The sequence below is a fragment of the Bison bison genome, unplaced genomic scaffold (genome assembly GCF_000754665.1).
Source record: "Bison bison bison isolate TAMUID 2011002044 unplaced genomic scaffold, Bison_UMD1.0 scf7180017864367, whole genome shotgun sequence".
NCBI classification, from domain to species: domain Eukaryota; kingdom Metazoa; phylum Chordata; class Mammalia; order Artiodactyla; family Bovidae; genus Bison; species Bison bison.
The window spans coordinates 5,426,057-5,444,243 of record NW_011494939.1 but is presented as its reverse complement, the minus strand read 5'-3'; the positions used below and the strand labels follow the sequence as shown (position 1 = coordinate 5,444,243).

General features: G+C 42.8%; 1 protein-coding gene across 1 annotated transcript in view; it reads left to right on the top strand.

Moving 5' to 3' along the window:
* The first annotated feature begins 1,579 nt into the window (after positions 1–1,579).
* Positions 1,580–18,187, top strand: part of PARL (presenilin associated, rhomboid-like) — a 54,550-nt gene continuing 37,942 nt past the window's right edge. The window contains exons 1-4 of the mRNA XM_010855673.1: positions 1,580–1,738; positions 12,556–12,745; positions 13,205–13,345; positions 16,221–16,269. Coding sequence (XP_010853975.1) covers positions 1,614–1,738; positions 12,556–12,745; positions 13,205–13,345; positions 16,221–16,269 — 505 coding nt within the window. The 5' untranslated portion in view covers positions 1,580–1,613. The remainder of the gene's footprint in view (positions 1,739–12,555; positions 12,746–13,204; positions 13,346–16,220; positions 16,270–18,187) is intronic.

Below are 18,187 nucleotides of genomic sequence, written 5' to 3'. Positions count from 1 at the left end.
ATTTTTCTTTTTTTCGTTTGCGGGATCTCTGTTCCCCAACCAGGCATTGAACCGGAGTCATGGCAGTGAAAACCCAGAATCCTAACCACTAGGCCACCAGGGAACTCCCTAATTCTTGAACAACCTTGTGGCTTTTGCCTTTATAGGCCTCTGCTTCCTTCTCTTACCCAGAAGATGTTTCATTTTACCCTAATCTGTGCCTCTGAATTGCAATTCTTGAGACCCTAAATAAAGCTTTGTTCTCTGCAACCTCCATATTATGAGTATTTATTACTAATAATTATTAATATTATTGTTCAATGAGACACTGGTGCAATCTGCAACAAACTTCGTTAACCTAACACATCTTCCTACTAAGGAAGATAAGCACTACCTAACCCTGGTTGGACTCCCCCTAACCCAAGCCGCATCATCTTGTCAGTTCTTCACAGATTGTTTCTTTGCAGTTGTTGCTGTGTTGTGTTAGTTGCTAAGTTGCATGTGACTCTGTGTCCAATGGACTGCAGCCTGTCAGGTTCCTCTGTCCATGGGATTTCCCAGGGAGAATACTGGAATGGGTTGCCATTTCCTTCTCTAGGGGATCTTCCCAACTCAGGATCAAACTCACCTCTCCTGCATTGGCAAGTGGATTCTTTACCACTGAGCCACCAGGGAAGCGCTGTTTCTTTGTAGAAAAGGTATAAAAACTTCCTGCGCTAGTCTTTTCTTCTGATCTTCATTCTTTTGTGAAGACTTCCATGAGCATGTAAAAATTTAATAACATCGGTGTGCTTTTGTCCTGTTAATGTCTTTATCACTTAACTTTCAGACCTGGCCAGGATGGAGGAGAACTTTTTCCTACAGCTTCCTAGAAGAGGTGATGCTCCAAGTTGGTCTGAAGGACAAATTATTTCGGTAGGAAGAGAAGGGAAAGGTGGTTTGGGCAGTGAGGATGGTTAATACGAACTTCGGAGAAGGAGGGACTGGAAAAGTTGTGCTTTTCAGAAAGTGCAGATGATTCAGTATGACCACAGTTAGGGTAAGAGGGAGGGATGGAGTGGCAGAAAATAAAGTTGACAGGTGCGAAAGAGCTGATCAGGAGGTTTGAGTTTTATTTAGAATCTAGATTTTCAGGCCAGACTTTGACCTTTTGTTATATGCACAGACTCTTCAGTGTATCACAACGTGAAATGGTGAGGTGCAGTAAAAAGAGTAGTAATTTAATAAAACTTGGGTTGCAATATTGGTTCCTCCACTCGCTTCCCTTCAGTAGAAAACAACAAACTAACAACAATAACAACATCTATCTTCAGTGTTTTGCGAGTAATAAATGCAGTAAAGTGCCTGGTCCATGGCATCATTCAGTAAATTCGTTTTCCCTCCTCTTTTTCCCCTGGGCCAGTAGGCTGTAGGCCGGGCGGCTAGACGACGCTCCTCCAAAATGCAGACCGAGCGGTGCCGGTAGACTGGCTGGCGGCTTTCGGGTCCCCGTCTGTCCGTAGGTCGAACCTGGGCTTCGCCGCACGGGGGCGCTCTAGGTTGCTCCTCGGCACTCTATGGTTCTCCCTCGCCCCGGAAGTGGTTTCCGGCTGAGGTTGATAAGGTCGGGCCATGGTGGGGCAGAGGTTGGGAAGATGGCGTGGCGAGGCTGGGCGCAGAGAGGCTGGGGCTGTGGACAAGCGTGGACTCTGCCAGTGTGCGGCGGCAGCTATGAAGAGCTCACTGCGGCCCTGGCCCCGTCGCGGCTGCTCCGGCGCAGGTAATGACCGACCTCCGGGCTTCTCGCGTCTCAGACCTGCGATTCCGGCCGCGCATCCTCAGGTGCGGAGGCCGTGCGGGCCTCTTGTGCCTCCCCTGCCTCACCCCCTCTTCTCTCGCGTCCCTCCTCTCTCTCTTCCTCTTACGCCTCCGTCCAGTCTTCGCTTCTCGTCGCGCCACCTCGCCCCGGGTGCTCAGTGACCATCCCCGGCCCAGATCTCCGTGAGCCCGCGGTAGCCTCTTTCTCGGGAGGGGCGTGTCGGGAAGGGGAAGTAATCTGTAAAGGGCAGATTGGGCACCATACCTCGTAATCCCGCGAGCAAATAAAGAATTAACACAGCTGGTAGAGTCGCAGGGCCTAGTTTTTAATCTCTTATCAATTTTTATAAAAGCTTTGTTTTTCTACAGATTACTTCTTCAGAGGAATTTATGAGGGAAGGCGGAGTCAGAGGAGGGCATCACTTTGCCTCTTGCAAAATTGTAGGAGAGGCTTTTCTGTTAAACGAGTTGAGACAAAGGAATATTTGGTTTTCAGATGACTTGGAAAGAAAACTTGATTTTTCCTGAGTAGAAGCTGTGTGAAGAGTATGGTCTATCAGTGTTTGCCCTTTTTGCATTAGAATAGTTCAACTATAAATTGAGAGAAATCCCTTATCTAACGTTCTAGTGTGTATTTGGCTCTGAATTTTCTTTCTGTTGTTTAACAGAGTTTCAGTTCCCCGTTTTCTTACTTGGTTAGATGAGTGCCTGAAGTCTACCTGATAGATGATAGCAAGAAGCCTTGTGTTTAGTTCAACACCAGCTCTGCTGCTACTAAGTCGCTTCAGTCGTGTCCAACTCTGTGTGACCCCATAGACGGCAGCCCACCAGGCTCCCCTGTCCCTGGGATTCTCCAGGCAAGAATACTGGAGTGGGTTGCCATTTCCTTTTCCAGTGCATGAAAGTGAAAGTGAAGTTGCTCAGTCATGTCGGACTCTTAGCAAACCCATGGACTGCAGCCTACCAGGCTCCTCCATCCATGGGATTTTCCAGGCAAGAATACTGAAGTGGGTTGCCATTGCCTTCTCCGTGAACACCAGCTCTGCTGCTGCTGCTGCTAAGTCGCTTCAGTCATGTCTGACTCTGTGCGACCCCATAGATGGCAGCCCACTAGGCTCCTCTGTCCCTGGGATTCTCCAGGCAAGAATACTGGAGTGGGTTGCCATTTCCTTCTCCAATGCATGAAAGTGAAAAGTGAAAGTGAAGTCTCTCAGTCTTGTCTGACTCTAGCAACCCCATGGACTGCAGCCTACCAGGCTCCTCCGTCCATGGCATTTTCCAGGCAAGAGTACTGGAGTGGGTTGCCATTGCCTTCTCTGGAACACCAGCTCTAGCCAGTGGTAAATAATTGAGGCTCCAATATGGTGGCTGCTGCTGCGGCTGCTGCTGCTAGTTACTTCAGTCGTGTCCGACTCTGTGTGACCCCATAGATGGCAGCCCACCAGGCTCCCCCGTCCTGGGATTCTCCAGGCAAGAACACTGGAGTGGGTTGCCATTTCCTTCTCCAATGCATTGAAGTGAAAAGTGAAAGTGAAGTCACTCAGTCGTGTCCAACCCTCAGCGACCCCATGGACTGCAGCCTTCCAGGCTCCTCCATCCACGGGATTCTCTAGGCAGGAGTACCGGAGTGGGGTGCCATTGCCTTCTCCCCAATATGGTGGAGCCATCCTTAATTTTCAGATCATCTGGAGTGTCTGTATATTTCCCAGGCCTTACCTCAATCCTGTCGACTTGCCTGGTGGGCAGAGGTGGGTTGGGGGAAAGGAGGTGGGTTGTGGGAGAAGAGGGAAAGAACCTGTAGTTCTAAACAAGCACTGAATGTAGGATCAGAGATTTGTGGTAAACTGGCTTACATTGTACTTAACTTCATGATACAGGGGAACGTGGAGCCTTAGCACTAACCTAAAACTCCTGAGGAGATGGGAGAATGAGGAGGTCAGGTGGAGGTGGTAATTTATATCAGTGGTCCTGATTCCATTCTTTATTCCAAACCCCAGTTGAAATTGCATAGTTTGAGAGGGAAGAAGAGTGAATATAGCTATTAGGAAGCAACAGGTGTTCAATATTCAAGATCTGTGTTAGGAAGGGAAAGGAAAAGAAGAACAACTTGGTTAAAGAGGAGGTTCCAGTAAAAATGGAGACCATTTGAAACAAATACATGTGGTGTTGAAGATTACCATCACACGTTTTAGTTTGTCATTCATATGCAGAGTTTGAAATTGACATTATTTGGGGTGACATTGAAAAAGAGATTGTGGGTAAGCCCGAAATGTAACTTCTAGAAAGAAGCAAGTTTCTTTGTATGTAACTTTATTAGATCTGCTTTCACTTCTCGAAGTTCTAAAATTAGTATATGGAGGAATGAAGTCAGTGATATGATTAAAACAGAGGTCTGGGCTTAGTCCTTGTGATTTTTTGTTGTAACAGGAGTGAAGTGTGGCTGAGAATTTGCTTTTTTTTTTTTTTTAACAAGAACTACAGGTGGTGATATTCCTCAAAATTTCTGCAAACTATAATGGCAGGCCCAAAGCAGCCTGCCAGTGAAGAATGGTTTCTGTGCTTTAAAAGATTGAACAGTATGCCACAGAGATATAAGTTGTTTTTCACAAAGACTAAAATATTTATTGTCTGGCTCTTTACAGAAAATGAAGAACATCTCACTTAGAGTTTTTAGAAACTTTACCATTGTCAAACTGTTGGCAGCACTTCTGAAAAATGGTTTAGGCTTGAAAGAAGCCTGCATAATTTTTGAGTTGTATGTATCATTTATATGGAGCGTAAATCTTAAATTTAGACTGGGATGACAGTCTTAAGATATATTTAAATACTTGACAAATTAGTAAAATCTGGTATATTTATTTCCCTTTTAATCTTCCACGTATTAACTCAGGATGAGTTTTAAGAAAATAACTGTGACATGCTTATGCCAGTCAGGAGCTTGGTGTACCTCCCCCAACCAAATGGCTGGAAATTCCAGGGTACTCTTTCGAGAGGGAAAGAGGATGTGGATGTTATGCTGGGAATGAGCCAAAAATGCTCACTGTCAGTCCTAGTTAAACTTTCCTATTGGAATTCTTTGTTTGTTTACAAATCCTATTTTTTAAATTCTAATTAGTTAGGATTAACCTGTAGATAACTATTGTAATTTAAGTGGAACTATTGTTGGAAGAGTGGGGGATTCATTTCTAGCTCCTGGTATTCAAAGTGGTTCATGAACTAGCAGTTTAGGACAGGGGTTTGTCAGACTTATTTTATAAAAGTCTAGATAGAAAATAGGGCCATGTAGGTCTTTGTCAGATATTATTTTTCTTTTAAACAACTCTTTAAAAATGCAAAAGCTGTTTTAAGTTGGAAGACCAAATTCTCTCTGCAGGCCATAGTTTGTCAGTCTGGAATTTAGGAGCTTGTTTAGAAATGCAGCATCTCAGAGTCACCCTAGACCTACTGAATTAGAATCTTTTTTTTTTTTTAAACAAGATCCCCAGGTGATTTGTGTAGAGACTAAAGTTTTCCCCACATCTGTGGTAAATCTCAACTTTTCAACCCTCCCACACTTGAGAAACCTGCTGCTGCTGCTGCTAAGTCGCTTCAGTCGAGTCTGACTCTGTGCAACCCCATAGAGGGCAGCCCACCAGGCTCCCACATCCCTGGGACTCTCCAGGCAAGAACACTGGAGTGGGTTGCCGGGGAGCCCTTAAAAAATACTGATGCACTCACTGATCCCATCCCTGCTGCTAAGTCACTTCAGTCGTGTCCGACTCTGTGCGACCCCATAGACGGCAGCCCACCAGGCTCCCCCGTCCCTGGGATTCTCCAGGCAAGAACACTGGAGATGCTAATTTAATTGGTCTGATGTGAAGCCATGGTGTCCTGTTTTTAAGAGCTTACCAGGCAATACTAAGGTATAATATAGGAAAGGAAAAGCTGTTTTCTGTCTACCAATATTAGGTTTATTGACTGGGGCCCTGCCAGACTAACAAAAAACCAGGTTAACAAGGGGAAAATGTGCTTTGTACATATACCTGGAAGTACTCAGTGATGAGTAACCAAAAGGGATGGTTAGAACTTGGTCTTATATACATTTTAACAAAAGAACAACAAAGTTTTAGAGAAATGAGAAGGCAAAGGGAAAGGACTTTGAGTTTCTAGGGCAGCAAATAGTGGGAAGTTAATATAGGGGCGAGTTAGTAAAGATTGTTATGTAGATTCCTCTGATGTTCTCTGAGTTCTTAAGGGTCTTGAGTTGTCTTGTGGTTAATTCTGTCCTTTCTGGTAGAGACGGGTGGGGGTACACCCTTACAAGTGTGTATCCTGCTTCTAGGCCTATAGGGGCAGGGCAGAGAGTTTTTCTTATATCTGCTGCTTCTCAGTTGTCTTCAGCTCAAAATAATCCCCGTGCCAAAGTAGCATATTTGGGGGTGGAGTATTCTGCTCCTCTTCAGGAGCCAGCGTTGAGAATTACTGTTCCAGACTATGCTTTCAGAGTCATAACTGCTTCTGCCACAGTTAATGTGGTAGATTTTAAAACATGGCCACAGTCATTTGCAGCTTTTCTCATCTGAAGCTGGAATCTATTTCCCTTTTTCTTGAAGCAGGGTTGGCATGTGGAAGAAGTAATGTGCAAGGTTCAGAGTCTGGACCTCAAGAGGCCTTGCAGCTTTATCCTTATCTGTCTTGGAACACTCTCACTCCTATGGTTAAAGCTCTTGTTAGACTAGACTAGAGATTACCGAGACCATTTAGAAAGAACCAGCTAACAGCCAGTACTGAGGCTCCAGATATGGCAGGGAGGCCATCGTAGCCTTTCCAGCTCCAGTTGAGCAGCCAGATGACTGGCTGCATGAGTGATTCCAGATGAGACCAGCAGAAGAACTGCTCAGCCGAGGGCAGCTACCTCACAGAGTCATGCGATGTAATTAGGGTTTCAGGACAACTAAGTCTTGGGGCAGTCTGTTATGCAATAATAAATGAGGCAACTGGGGAAGTTGCTGCTAGATATGGATCTGCTGACCAGAGCAGGAACTGTGCTGCCTCCACCTTCCTCGGGAGTGATGCCTGTGTCCTGCCTCCTCACTAAACCCAGTTCTGGCTGGCGAATCTGATGAGAAGGCGTTGGTCACGTCACGACTCTAACCGAAAGGATATCTGTAAAACAGTTTGTAGCTTCCCAGTCCCTGCAACATATGAATGTACCTTTGCTGTTGCTGTTGCTGTGTCGCTTCAGTCGTGTCCGACTCTGTGCAACCCCATGAACTGCAGCCTACCAGGCTTCTCCATCCATGGGATTTTCCGGGCAACAGTACTGGAGTGGGGTGCCATTGCCTTCTCCCGAATGTACCTTAGGTGAAAGGAATAAGTGTTCAGTGAACCAAGTCACAGTACTTAATTCTATCCAATAAGTTCTGTATGTCCAGCTGTAACATATATATTCTGCATCTGAACTGTACCTGGGGCTAGTTTGTGTATCATGTTCTTTGTGTCCTCAGCCCCACACTTAACTTTTGTTGAGATTCTCAAGATAAACATTAGTCTAGGCAAAAGTTTATCTCAAGATAAACATCAGTCTTTGACACAAAGCCAGATTCCCAACCTGGCATGTTTGTGTTCCTTCTCAGGCATTGTGCTTCAGAACTGTAAATGAGTTGAAGAACTGTTGAAGTAGTCTTTCATTAGAAGCGATTGAGTACATATCCTGTAGTATTAAGCTATTGGAGATACAAAGAAATCTCATCCTTCATATTTCTTGGTCTAAAAAGAGAAAAGTGTGGCCTAGTGGTTAGGATTACGAGGACCTCATTGCCATGGCCTGGGTTCAGCCCCTGATGAGAGAGCTGAAGTCCTGGGAACCTTGTGGCACAACTCGGGGCGGGGCGGCGGGGGGGGAAAAACCAGCTGCCAACTACACTGGGTTACAATTTCTAACCATTTACAAGGAAACATTGAAAGGAAATGTATTCCTGTAACTTTGTGTCACATCTTTTGTTTTTTGACACACAGTGGTGTTGCTTTGTTTACTAGACCTCGCTGTAAATTAGGGCTTAAACCCTGGTAGCTCAGACAGTCAGGAATCCGCCCACAATGTAGGAGGCCTGCAGTGCAGAAGGCCTGGGTTCAATCGTTGGGTCAGGAAGGTCCCCTGCAGAAAGGAGTGGCTACTCACTCCAGTATTCTTGACCAGAGAATCCCATGAACAGAGGAGCCTGGTGGGCTACAGTCCATGGGGTCATAAAGAGTTGGACACAACTGAGCGGCTAAGCACATTAGTCTAAATTACTTTGGAGTATTTAAGAAAAATCAAATCCAATTGCAAAGGATTGACACACTTTTAAAGGTGTTATCAGTTAGGAATGCCCTTGCTGCTGCTGCTGAGTCGCTTCAGTCGTGTCCGACTCTGTGCGACCCCATAGACGGCAGCCCATCAGGCTCCCCCGTCCCTGGGATTCTCCAGGCAAGAACACTGGAGCGGGTTGCCATTTCCTTCTCCAATGCATGAAAGTGAAAAGTGAAAGCGAAGTTGCTCAGTCGTGTCCTACTCTTAGCGACCCCATGGACTGCAGCCTACCAGGCTCCTCCGTCCATGGGATTTTCCAGGCAAGAGTACTGGAGTGGGGAGGAATGCCCTTGGTGGTAAGTTAATTGTTGCTTAAATATATGAGAGAAATACTTAGCTCTTAGAAAGATGGTAACAGTAACCCTGTATGCGAGACAGCAAAAGAGACACAGATGTCTAGAACAGTCTTTTGGACTCTGTGGGAGAGGGAGAGTGTGGGATGATTTGGGAGAATGGCATTGAAACATGTATAATATCATATATGAAATGAATCGCCAGTCCAGGTTTGATGCATGAGACAGGATGCTTGGGGCTGGTGCACTGGGATGACCCAGAGAGATGGGATGGGGAGGTGGCTGGGAGTGGGGTTCAGGATGGGGAACACGTGTACACCCATGGTTGATTCATGTTGATGTATGGCAAAACCAATACAATATTGTAAAGTAAAAAAAAGTACTTAGCTTAAAATGATTGGTAGGTAACTGTTGTCTTTGCTCAGTTGCTCATAAAATGTCAAGGTTAGTACCTGAAGTCCTTGGCCTTTCTCTTGACATTCAAGATAACTGCCCTGTCTCTAGAGACTTACATCCTTTTTTTCAAGGCAAAAAGAAGTGGGAGGGATGTAACATTAGTGATACCTCCATTTTTACTGGATAAGCAAAACCTTTTCAGGAGGTTTCTAAATAATTGTCTCATTTTGTTAGAACTCTATAATATGGCCACCCCTAGCCATAGGAGCGGAGAAGGCAATGGCACCCCACTCCAGTACTCTTGCCTGGAAAATCCCATGGATGGAGGAGCCTGGTAGGCTACAGTCCTCGGGGTCGCTAAGAGTAGGACACAACTGAGCGACTTCACTTTCACTTTTCACTTTCATGCATTGGAGAAGGAAATGGCAACCCACTCCAGTGTTCTTGCCTGGAGAATCCCAGGGACGGGGGAGCCTGGTGGGCTGCCATCTATGGGGTCGCACAGAGTCAGACACGACTGAAGTGACTTAGCAGCAGCAGCAGCCATAGGAGAGCCTCATAAAGTGAAGATATTTATCTTTCTTAGCGTCTGCAGTAAAAGCAGGCAATAGAACAAGAAATAGAAAAGTAGATTTGCAATTTGCCATTCAGTAGTTATTTGCTAAAGGATAAAGCTTTGGTTTTCCCAGTAGTCAAGTACGGATCTGAGAGTTGGACCGTAAAGAAGACTGAACATGGAAGAATTGATGCTTTCAAATTGTGGTGCGGGAGAAGATTCAAGAGTCCCTTGGACAGCACGGAGATCAAGCAAGTTAATCCTAAAGGAAATCAACCCTTAATATTCACTGGAAGGACTGATGCTGAAGCTCCAGTGCTTTGGCCACCTAATGCGAAGAGCCAGCTCACTGGAAGAGACCCTGATGCTGGGAAAGATTGAGGGCAGGAGGAGAAGGGGGTGACAGTATGAGATGGATGGCATCACTGACTCATTGGACATGAGTTGGAGCAAACTCCAGGAGATGGTGAAGGACAGGGAAGCCTGGCGTGCTGCAGTTCATGGGGTCGCAAAGAGTTGGTTACTACTTAGCAACTGAACAAACAACAAATTCATAAGCCTGGTGACAGATTCTGAAGGAATTCAGAGCCAGTCTGAGTAACAGTTGGCATTGTTTGAATAAGTGCATTGCTTTCCAAAATATTTTGTTGAAAGGAGTAGCACTTATTTGTAAGTACAAATTCTGACTTACTAAAAGTTTTAAGGTGAATTACTTTATCATTACCCATCCTTACCACGTGATGTCTGAAAATTTGAACTGTGCTGTGGACTCAGTATTGAAGAGCAAGTTAGATGAGTAATAGTAGTAACAGTAGCTACTCCATGTTTCTGAGTTTTATGTTTCCATATGCCTGCTAGATATCACCTGGGTGCTCAAACACTATTGCAATATAGCTTACATCTGGTAAAATGTATAAGTGTTAAGTGTATAGCCCCTTAGTGCTGACAGATGTATACACCTGTGCAACTGTCACCTAAAAATAATGTCCATCATTCCAGCAAGTTCCCTCTTGCCTCTTTCCAGTCAAGTGATTAAGCAATCACTATTGATTTTGATCACCACAGATTATTATTTTTTAACCACAGGTAATTTTTGCCTAGTTTTCAGCTTCGTGTATATATATATACATGCCATCACACAGTCGCATTATGTGCTCTTTTGTGTTTGACTTCTTTTGCTCAGTGTTTTTGAGATTCATCTGTGATGTGTGATCGGTAGTTTTTCATTGAGTAGTTCAGTTGGCCCTGTGTATCTCCAGCTTTCTCATCCATGGATTCAACCATGTTGATGGGGAATGTCAGCTATATTTTCTATAAGGGATTTGAACATCCAGAATTTGGTATCTGCAAGAGGTCCTAGAACCAATCCCCAATAGATACTGAGGGACAACTGTATTCCATCATATAAATATACCAAACTTTCTCCTTTCCCCAGTTGATAGCAGTTTAAGTTCCAATTTTTTAGCTGATAGAATTGTGCTGCAATGACTGCAAGCATTTTAAACAGTGCCTAAGATGGAATTATTCATCTCTCCTTCTACTTTCCTGTTTTGGTGCTTCTGATTTTCCTTGTCTTAGTGAATGGTAGCACTTTCCTTTCAGTTATTCAAAATAAAACCAATAATTGTTCTTGATCCCTTTTTTCTGAAGTAATTGTTGACCCTTTCTTTATTAGGGATTGGCCTTGGTGGTAGAGATATAATGAATACAGAAGTGACAATCCAATTACAGTACAGCCAGTGAATGAGAGAAGGTTAAGAGTATATACAAGGTATTTTAGGACTCTAGGAGTGCAAAGAATACACTCAGCCTGGGGGAGGTTAGGACTGCTGCTTGGAGGAGGACGTGAGCTGAAGTTTGAAGGGCACAGAAGAAGTTAGAGAAGCACATCCTGCGACAAAGGAGCGTGTTTCGAAGTTTGATAGATGATGAGACATTTACTGTGTGGTTCCAGGCAGGGGAATAAGAAAGGTATTTGCGTTTAATAAAATGTGAAGGATGAATTGGAGTAGGGAGGTATTAAAAGCAATGAAATCTGTTAGGAAATGGTTAAAGTATTCCAGGTCAGAAGGGATGAGCTAATGGATTGTGTTGGAATTAAGGAGAGAATGTTGGTCCTCTGAGAGAGCATTTGAGGAGGTGTTGAATGTTTGTGGAAGAATAATATGAGGAAAGAAGAAAATGCAACATGTTAAAACAAATGTTTGAACTTAAATAAGCTGTTGACATAAACTAGGCATGAGATAAAGGACTAAATTAAGAATGGAAAGAATGTTATTTGCCAGAGTTGATTTTTAATTAGATGGTAAGAATTAAGGAGATGGTAAAAATTAAGGAGAGAGAATAATAACTTCTAGATTTTTAATCTTAGTGGTTCAGAGAACTGTGGGACCACCGAAGGAGTAAGGAACTCGGAAAATGGAGATGTTTGTAGAGGGGGCTGAATTCCCTTTTGAATATATTGGTTTTTGAAGTGATGGGGAGCATGCCTGCATGCTTAGTCATGTCCACCTCTTTGTGACCCCATGGACTGTAGCCTACCAGGCTCCTCTGCCCCTGGGATTCTCTCAGCAAGAATACTGGAGAGGGTTGCCATTTCCTTCTCCAGCCAAGTAGAAATATTCAATATATAGTTGGAAATACAGGATAAGAAAATTGAGGCTGGGACTCGAGACATATATTTGAATTACTTGTTTAGATGTCATCCAGGCCACAGAAATGAAATTTTTCTTTTTACTCAACCAGAGTGTTTCAGGGTGTGGGTTACAAAGATGAGAAGACCTGTCTGATTGCTTTCAAGCAGTTTTATGAGTGTAGAAAGGTAGTATGTTTAGAGTATAATGAGAACAGTCAGGAAGAGGCCTCTGCCTGGTCTACCTGGGAGAAATTACCATTTGACAAAAGAAAAAAGCTTTTTATTGGATTGTAAACTGTGTGGAGGAGGAGTACAAATTGTTTTATTTATTGATACACAGTAATAGTCCAGACATGCCCTGTAAAGCTGCTGCAGTGTGTCTCTCCTTTTTCAGAAGAGCATGTTCACTGTTTTGACTGAATCCTCCCGGGAGCAGGAGTCTCGGTGGCTTTGGGGCTGCAGAGCGAGAGTAAACTGAGTTGGTGGCTGCAGGCTAAGAGGGGAGGCTCATAGAGGTTGCTGTTGGCAAGATGCAGTTCAGTTTCTAATCTGCTATTTTCTTCTGTAGGTTTAACTTTTTTATTCAGCAAAAATGTGGATTCAGAAAAGCACCCAGGAAGGTTGAACCACGAAGATCGGACACAAGTAGTGAAGCGTACAAGAGAAGTGCTTTGATTCCTCCTGTAGAAGAAACAGCCTTTTACCCTTCTCCCTATCCTATAAGGACTCTTGTAAAGCCTTTGTTTTTTACTGTTGGGGTAAGAGCTCACATTAATATGAGTTACCTACATTGCCTCAGGTGTGGCGTTAAAGTACTGTTCGTCGTGTTTGGGCTCCTTTAATGACACATGGAGGGGCATCAAAAGGATCTGGAGTCGTGATTATAAGAAAACATGAATGGGGTAATTGCTGTTAGCGCATGGTTCACTCATGTAAGCCCTGGAGAAGAAACTCATGGGCCTCTTACTTGGTATAACATTGCAGGTGATACTGAGTTGATATTTTTAATTTTATTGAAAAAGTTCTAATTGTAAGCAGGTCCCAGGGTACTGTGAAGTTAATAAAATGGGAAACAGTGAAATGTTCACCTAATAAGTTTCAGTGTACCCGATGTTCCTTATGTTCATAAAAAGTGATGAAAATGAAATAATATCCTTGAAACTATGTATAGGTCTATTTCTTAAAAAAATTTTTTGTAATATGTTTGTTTTATGTAGTTTACAGGCTGTGCATTTGGATCAGCTGCTATTTGGCAATATGAATCACTGAAATCCAAGGTCCAAAGTTATTTTGATGGTATAAAAGCTGATTGGTTGGATAGCATAAGACCGCAGAAGGAAGGAGACTTCAGAAAGGAGGTAAAGATAAACGTGGCTTTTGTTTATTCTAGTTGATAAGTTTTTGAAGTCTGGTTATTATGAAGTGTTTTTAATAGCAACGTTAGGTCAGTAGATATGAAGTCAGTGCACTTAATATTCTTGTTTATTCACTGTAGTAGTTTTAGTCACCAAATTGTGTCCAACTCTTGCGACCCCATGGACTGTAGCCCATGAAGCTCCTCGATCCAAGGGATTTCCCAGACAAGAATACTGGAGTGGGTTGCCATTTTCTACTCCAGAGGATCTTCCCAACCAGGGGATTGAACCCTCATCTCCTGCATTGCTGGTGGATTCCTTACTGACTGAGCCACTGAGTATTAATGTTTTATATGGCTGGCACTGTGGTGGTCAAGTGTTTCAAGAAGTTCGTCCCTCTACCCACATATACCAAGAATCACCACAAATAGTTGTTAAAAATTACTGTTGTGCATTTTCTTCCAGCTCTTCTAATGGCCACTGTTTTTACTTGCATCATCTGGATGGATGATTTTGGAGTACATGTTGGAATCAGAGGGCGTTTTATGTTTGAGGGGTAGAGATACTGTGTGGATTTTAGAAAGCTTCTTAGTGACATTATGTTTATATGTCTCTGATAAATACCTACTGTTGATGTTTCTAATTGTGCTTGGATTGAGGATGCAAGAAAAGGGTACAAATGCAGAGCTTTTAGAACTTTTCCTTACTTCATATGCATGTTAATGACCTTCCTCACCTTTTAGAGAAAGCATATATTTTGTTTCATTTGACAGTGCTTATTGAGCAGAGCCTGTAGGCCAATTTGTGAATCTTTCATTTTCAGGCACTTCCTTTTATTTTTTCGTGGCAGCACACTGCCCTTCCAGTTTGGAGATGAGTTGGTGTCCTCTTCGGTTTTCCCCTTCCACTTTTTTCCTGGCCAGTGAGAGGCTGAGAGGGCAGCCGTGGGTGTTCTTTTTCTTAATGATAGTTGAGGTTCCTCTAAGTTGGGAGAATTCATTCCTCCTTGTTTCCCCATCAACACAAAAAGCATGAGCCCTACCTGTTCTAGAGAGGCTTTTGTCAGAAGAACAATTGATGTAATTTTGCGGGTAAAACCTGCAATAATGAGCAAAGGTTTTTATTTAGTACAATATGTTTGAGAAGATAGTAGTGCTGACCTATTCCACATTCCTGGATCCCTTTAAAAGCTATAGGCTTCTGAAGTATAAAGTTTTGGTATCCAAATTGTTCCTTGAAATGGTGAAAATGACACAAATGACATACATAATCTTCATCCAAAGATGAGTTTGTTTGAGATAGGTAAATGATAGGGTATAAAATGTAAAATCTTGTTAAAGTTGAAGTAACACATAAAGAAAACATGGGGAATGAAAGTCCTGGGAACCCATGCCACACTACTGCAGCAAGTAAGGTGTGAGAGCTCACATACATTTAATTTTACAGTTGACCCTTGAACAATGCAGGGCTTGAGGCGCTGATCCTCCACGTAGTGGCAAACGTGCATGTAACTTTATAGTTGGCCCTCCGGAACAGTGGTCCCATGTTGGTGGGTTCTGCCAGCTGCAGATGGTACAGTGTATATGGTGTAGTACATATTTACTGAAAAAAATCTGCGTTTAAGTGGACCAGTGCAGTTCAAGCCTCTGCTGCTCAAGGGTCAACTGAATTACAAAAATGAAATCATTGTTGAATATGGATCAAATACATACTGAGTTGTAACTTTTTTTTTTCTGACCTTGGATTTCTTTCAGTATTAGTATACAAAGTCTGGCTCAAGTTTCATGGTGAGAACATGTATATATTTTTTAATTAAAAAGCTTTAATCATGGAGGGAAGTCCCTGGCGGTCCAGTAGTTAGAACTTCAAGCTCCCTCTACAAGGGAACATGATTTCAGTCCCTGGTCAGGAAACTAAGGTCCTGCGTGCCACGTAGTGTGACCAAAAATAAATAAAAAAATTATACATGAATAAAACTTTAATCATGGAAAATTTCAAAAGTAAAGTAAAAGAGTAAAGAGGATAAAGAAAATAGTATAATGAACCCCTGCATCAACAGTTACTGACACACAGCGACTTTGTTTCGTCTAGTCCCCTTTCCTTCCCATCCTTTCCCACCACTGATTATTGTAAAGCAAATCCTAGGCATCACCTCAGCATGCTCAGTCACTAAGTCTTGTCCGAGTCTTTGTGACCCCATGGACTATAGCCTGCAAGCCTCCTCTCTCCATGGGATTTCCCAGGCAAGAGTACTGGAGCTGGTTGCCATTTCCTTTTCCAGGAGATCTTGACCCAGGGATTGAACCTGAGTCTCCTGCATTGGCAGGTGGGTTCTTTACCCACTGAGCCATCGGGGAAGCCCCATTCTAGGCATATATCAATTATAAAAAGTTAAACGTGTGTCCCTGATAGATTAGGATTCTGTCTTGTTCTAAACCTCAATCTAATATTATACCTTAAGGTATTTTTTGGTAGAAAATATTCTTGGTTGGAATTTTAAAACTAGATCGGGCCTTGGTGAATAATCACTTATTTGATGGTGTGCTAGGTGCTTTACATATGTCCTGATACTCCTCACAATAGTACTGCTAGGTACCTATTACCATCTCCATTGTACCTATCAGGAAACTGAAGTTTAGAAGTAGTTTGTTGAAGGTCATAGAGCTGATCGGTGGCTCTGTGTAGAGAATGCAGGCTGTCTGACTGTAAAACACCAGTGCTTCCCACTCTACTACATATTTATTATGTCTCTTGTTCAGTAGAGATTTTACTGATGAGGACTCTCATTTATGCACAAAGCATTTTCTTTCTTGCTTTTCATTTACATAGACTGAAAGTATTTACCATATGGTGATAAGCCGTTTTCCTTCTGTTTTAGATTAACAAGTGGTGGAATAACCTAAGTGATGGCCAGCGGACTGTGACAGGTTTGTGTTAGCTTACACGTTTTAGCCATTCAAGGGAAGAGAAATCAAACCAAAAGGTACAGTATGTCGTAGTCAATGGCTTTTGTACCATGCTCATCAGTGGTGTAGAAGACAGAATTTCTGTACCTTCAGGCTAATGTAATGGTTTGAAAATATTGTGGCATAAAGGTACTGTATATATGAGGCTCTGGGTTATTTTCTAATTTTAATCTAGATGATACTTATCAAATGATCTCTCTTGTAAAGTCCTAGGTTGTGAATAGCTTATGAGTAATTATTACTATCCTATTAAAGTACTCAAAGGGAACGCTGATTAAGTACCTTATTTATACAGCAGACTTTATACATATTGTCTCCCTACCTCACAGGGTTGCTTACAGGGTAGTCATCTCCCCTTTTACAGATAAGGAAACTGGCTTTCAGAGAAGGAACTTTTCGAAGGTCACACTGCTACTAAGTAAGAACTGAGTTTCAAAATCCAGGTCTGTCTCATCCTAGAGCCAGTTTTCTCTTCTACACCATGCCATTTATAAGATCCTCTTTAAATGTGAGCATAACATGTGTATCACCATGATAATTTCATTTGTTTTTGGTAAGCTTTTATGGAAGACAGCTGGAGAAGGAAATGGCAACCCACTCCAGTATTCTTGCCTGGAAAATCCCATGGACAGAGGAGCCTGGTAGGCTACAGTCCACGGAGTAGCAAAGAGTCAGACATGACTGAGTGACTTCACTTTATGGAAGACAGTTCTGGCTCTTCAAGGTAAAACTTGTGCAATATTCTAAAAATTATGCAGTTAGTTATTTGAGAAACTCAGGAAATGGATTTGTAAGTTAACAGTTGTACAGATAAAGGAAAAAAATCTTCCTAGAGAAATAGCAAAATACTGCTTTCCCTCAAATATGGTTAGACTTAATGGTACTCTTAATTTTTGATACCTACTTAAGTGGAGAAAAGATGCATTTGTTTCTTCATTCAGACTATTTCATATGTCTGGAAGGTTTCATTTTTCTGTCTCCCTGATGGAATTGATCCAGTCTTCAAGCTTATGGTTTAGACGTTATTTCCTGCAGGGGGGAATTTTTTTTTTCTGAATTCGTTGCACTTTTTAATAACTTAAAATGCATGCAGATGCCACCACCCTTATGGCAGAAAGTGAAGAAGAACTAAAGAGCCTCTTGATGAAAGTGAAAGAGGCGAGTGAAAAAGTTGGCGTAAAGCTCAACATTCAGAAAACTAAGATCATGGCATCCGGTCCCATCACTTCATGGGAAATAGATGGTGAAACAGTGGCTGACTTTATTTTTCTGGGCTCTAAAATGACTTCAGATGGTGATTGCAGCCATGAAATTAAAAGACGCTTACTCCTTGGAAGGAAAGTTATGACCAGCCTAGACAGCATATTAAAAAGCAGAGACATTACTTTGTCCACAAAGGTCCATCTAGTCAAGGCTATGGATTTTCCAATAGTCAGGTATCAATGTGAGAGTTGGACTATAAAGAAAGCTGAGCACGGAAGAACTGACGCTTTTGAACTGTGGTGTTGGAGAAGACTCTTGAGAGTCCCTTGGACTGCAAGGAGATCCAACCAGTCCATCCTAAAGCAGATCAGTATTGGGTGTTCATTGGAAAGACTGATGTTGAAGTTGAAACTCCAGTACTTTGGCCACCTGATGCGAAGAGCTGACTCATTTGAAAAGACCCTGATGCTGGGAAAGATTGAGGGCAGGAGAAGGAGGGTATGACAGAGGATGAGATGGTTGGATGGCATCACTGACTCAGTGGACATAGGTTTGGGTGGACTCCAGGAGTTGGTGATGGACAGGGAGGCCTGGCATGCTGCCGTTCATGGGGTCACAAAGAGTCGGACACGACTGAGCAACTGAACTGAACTGAATGCAACCTGCTTTATATAAT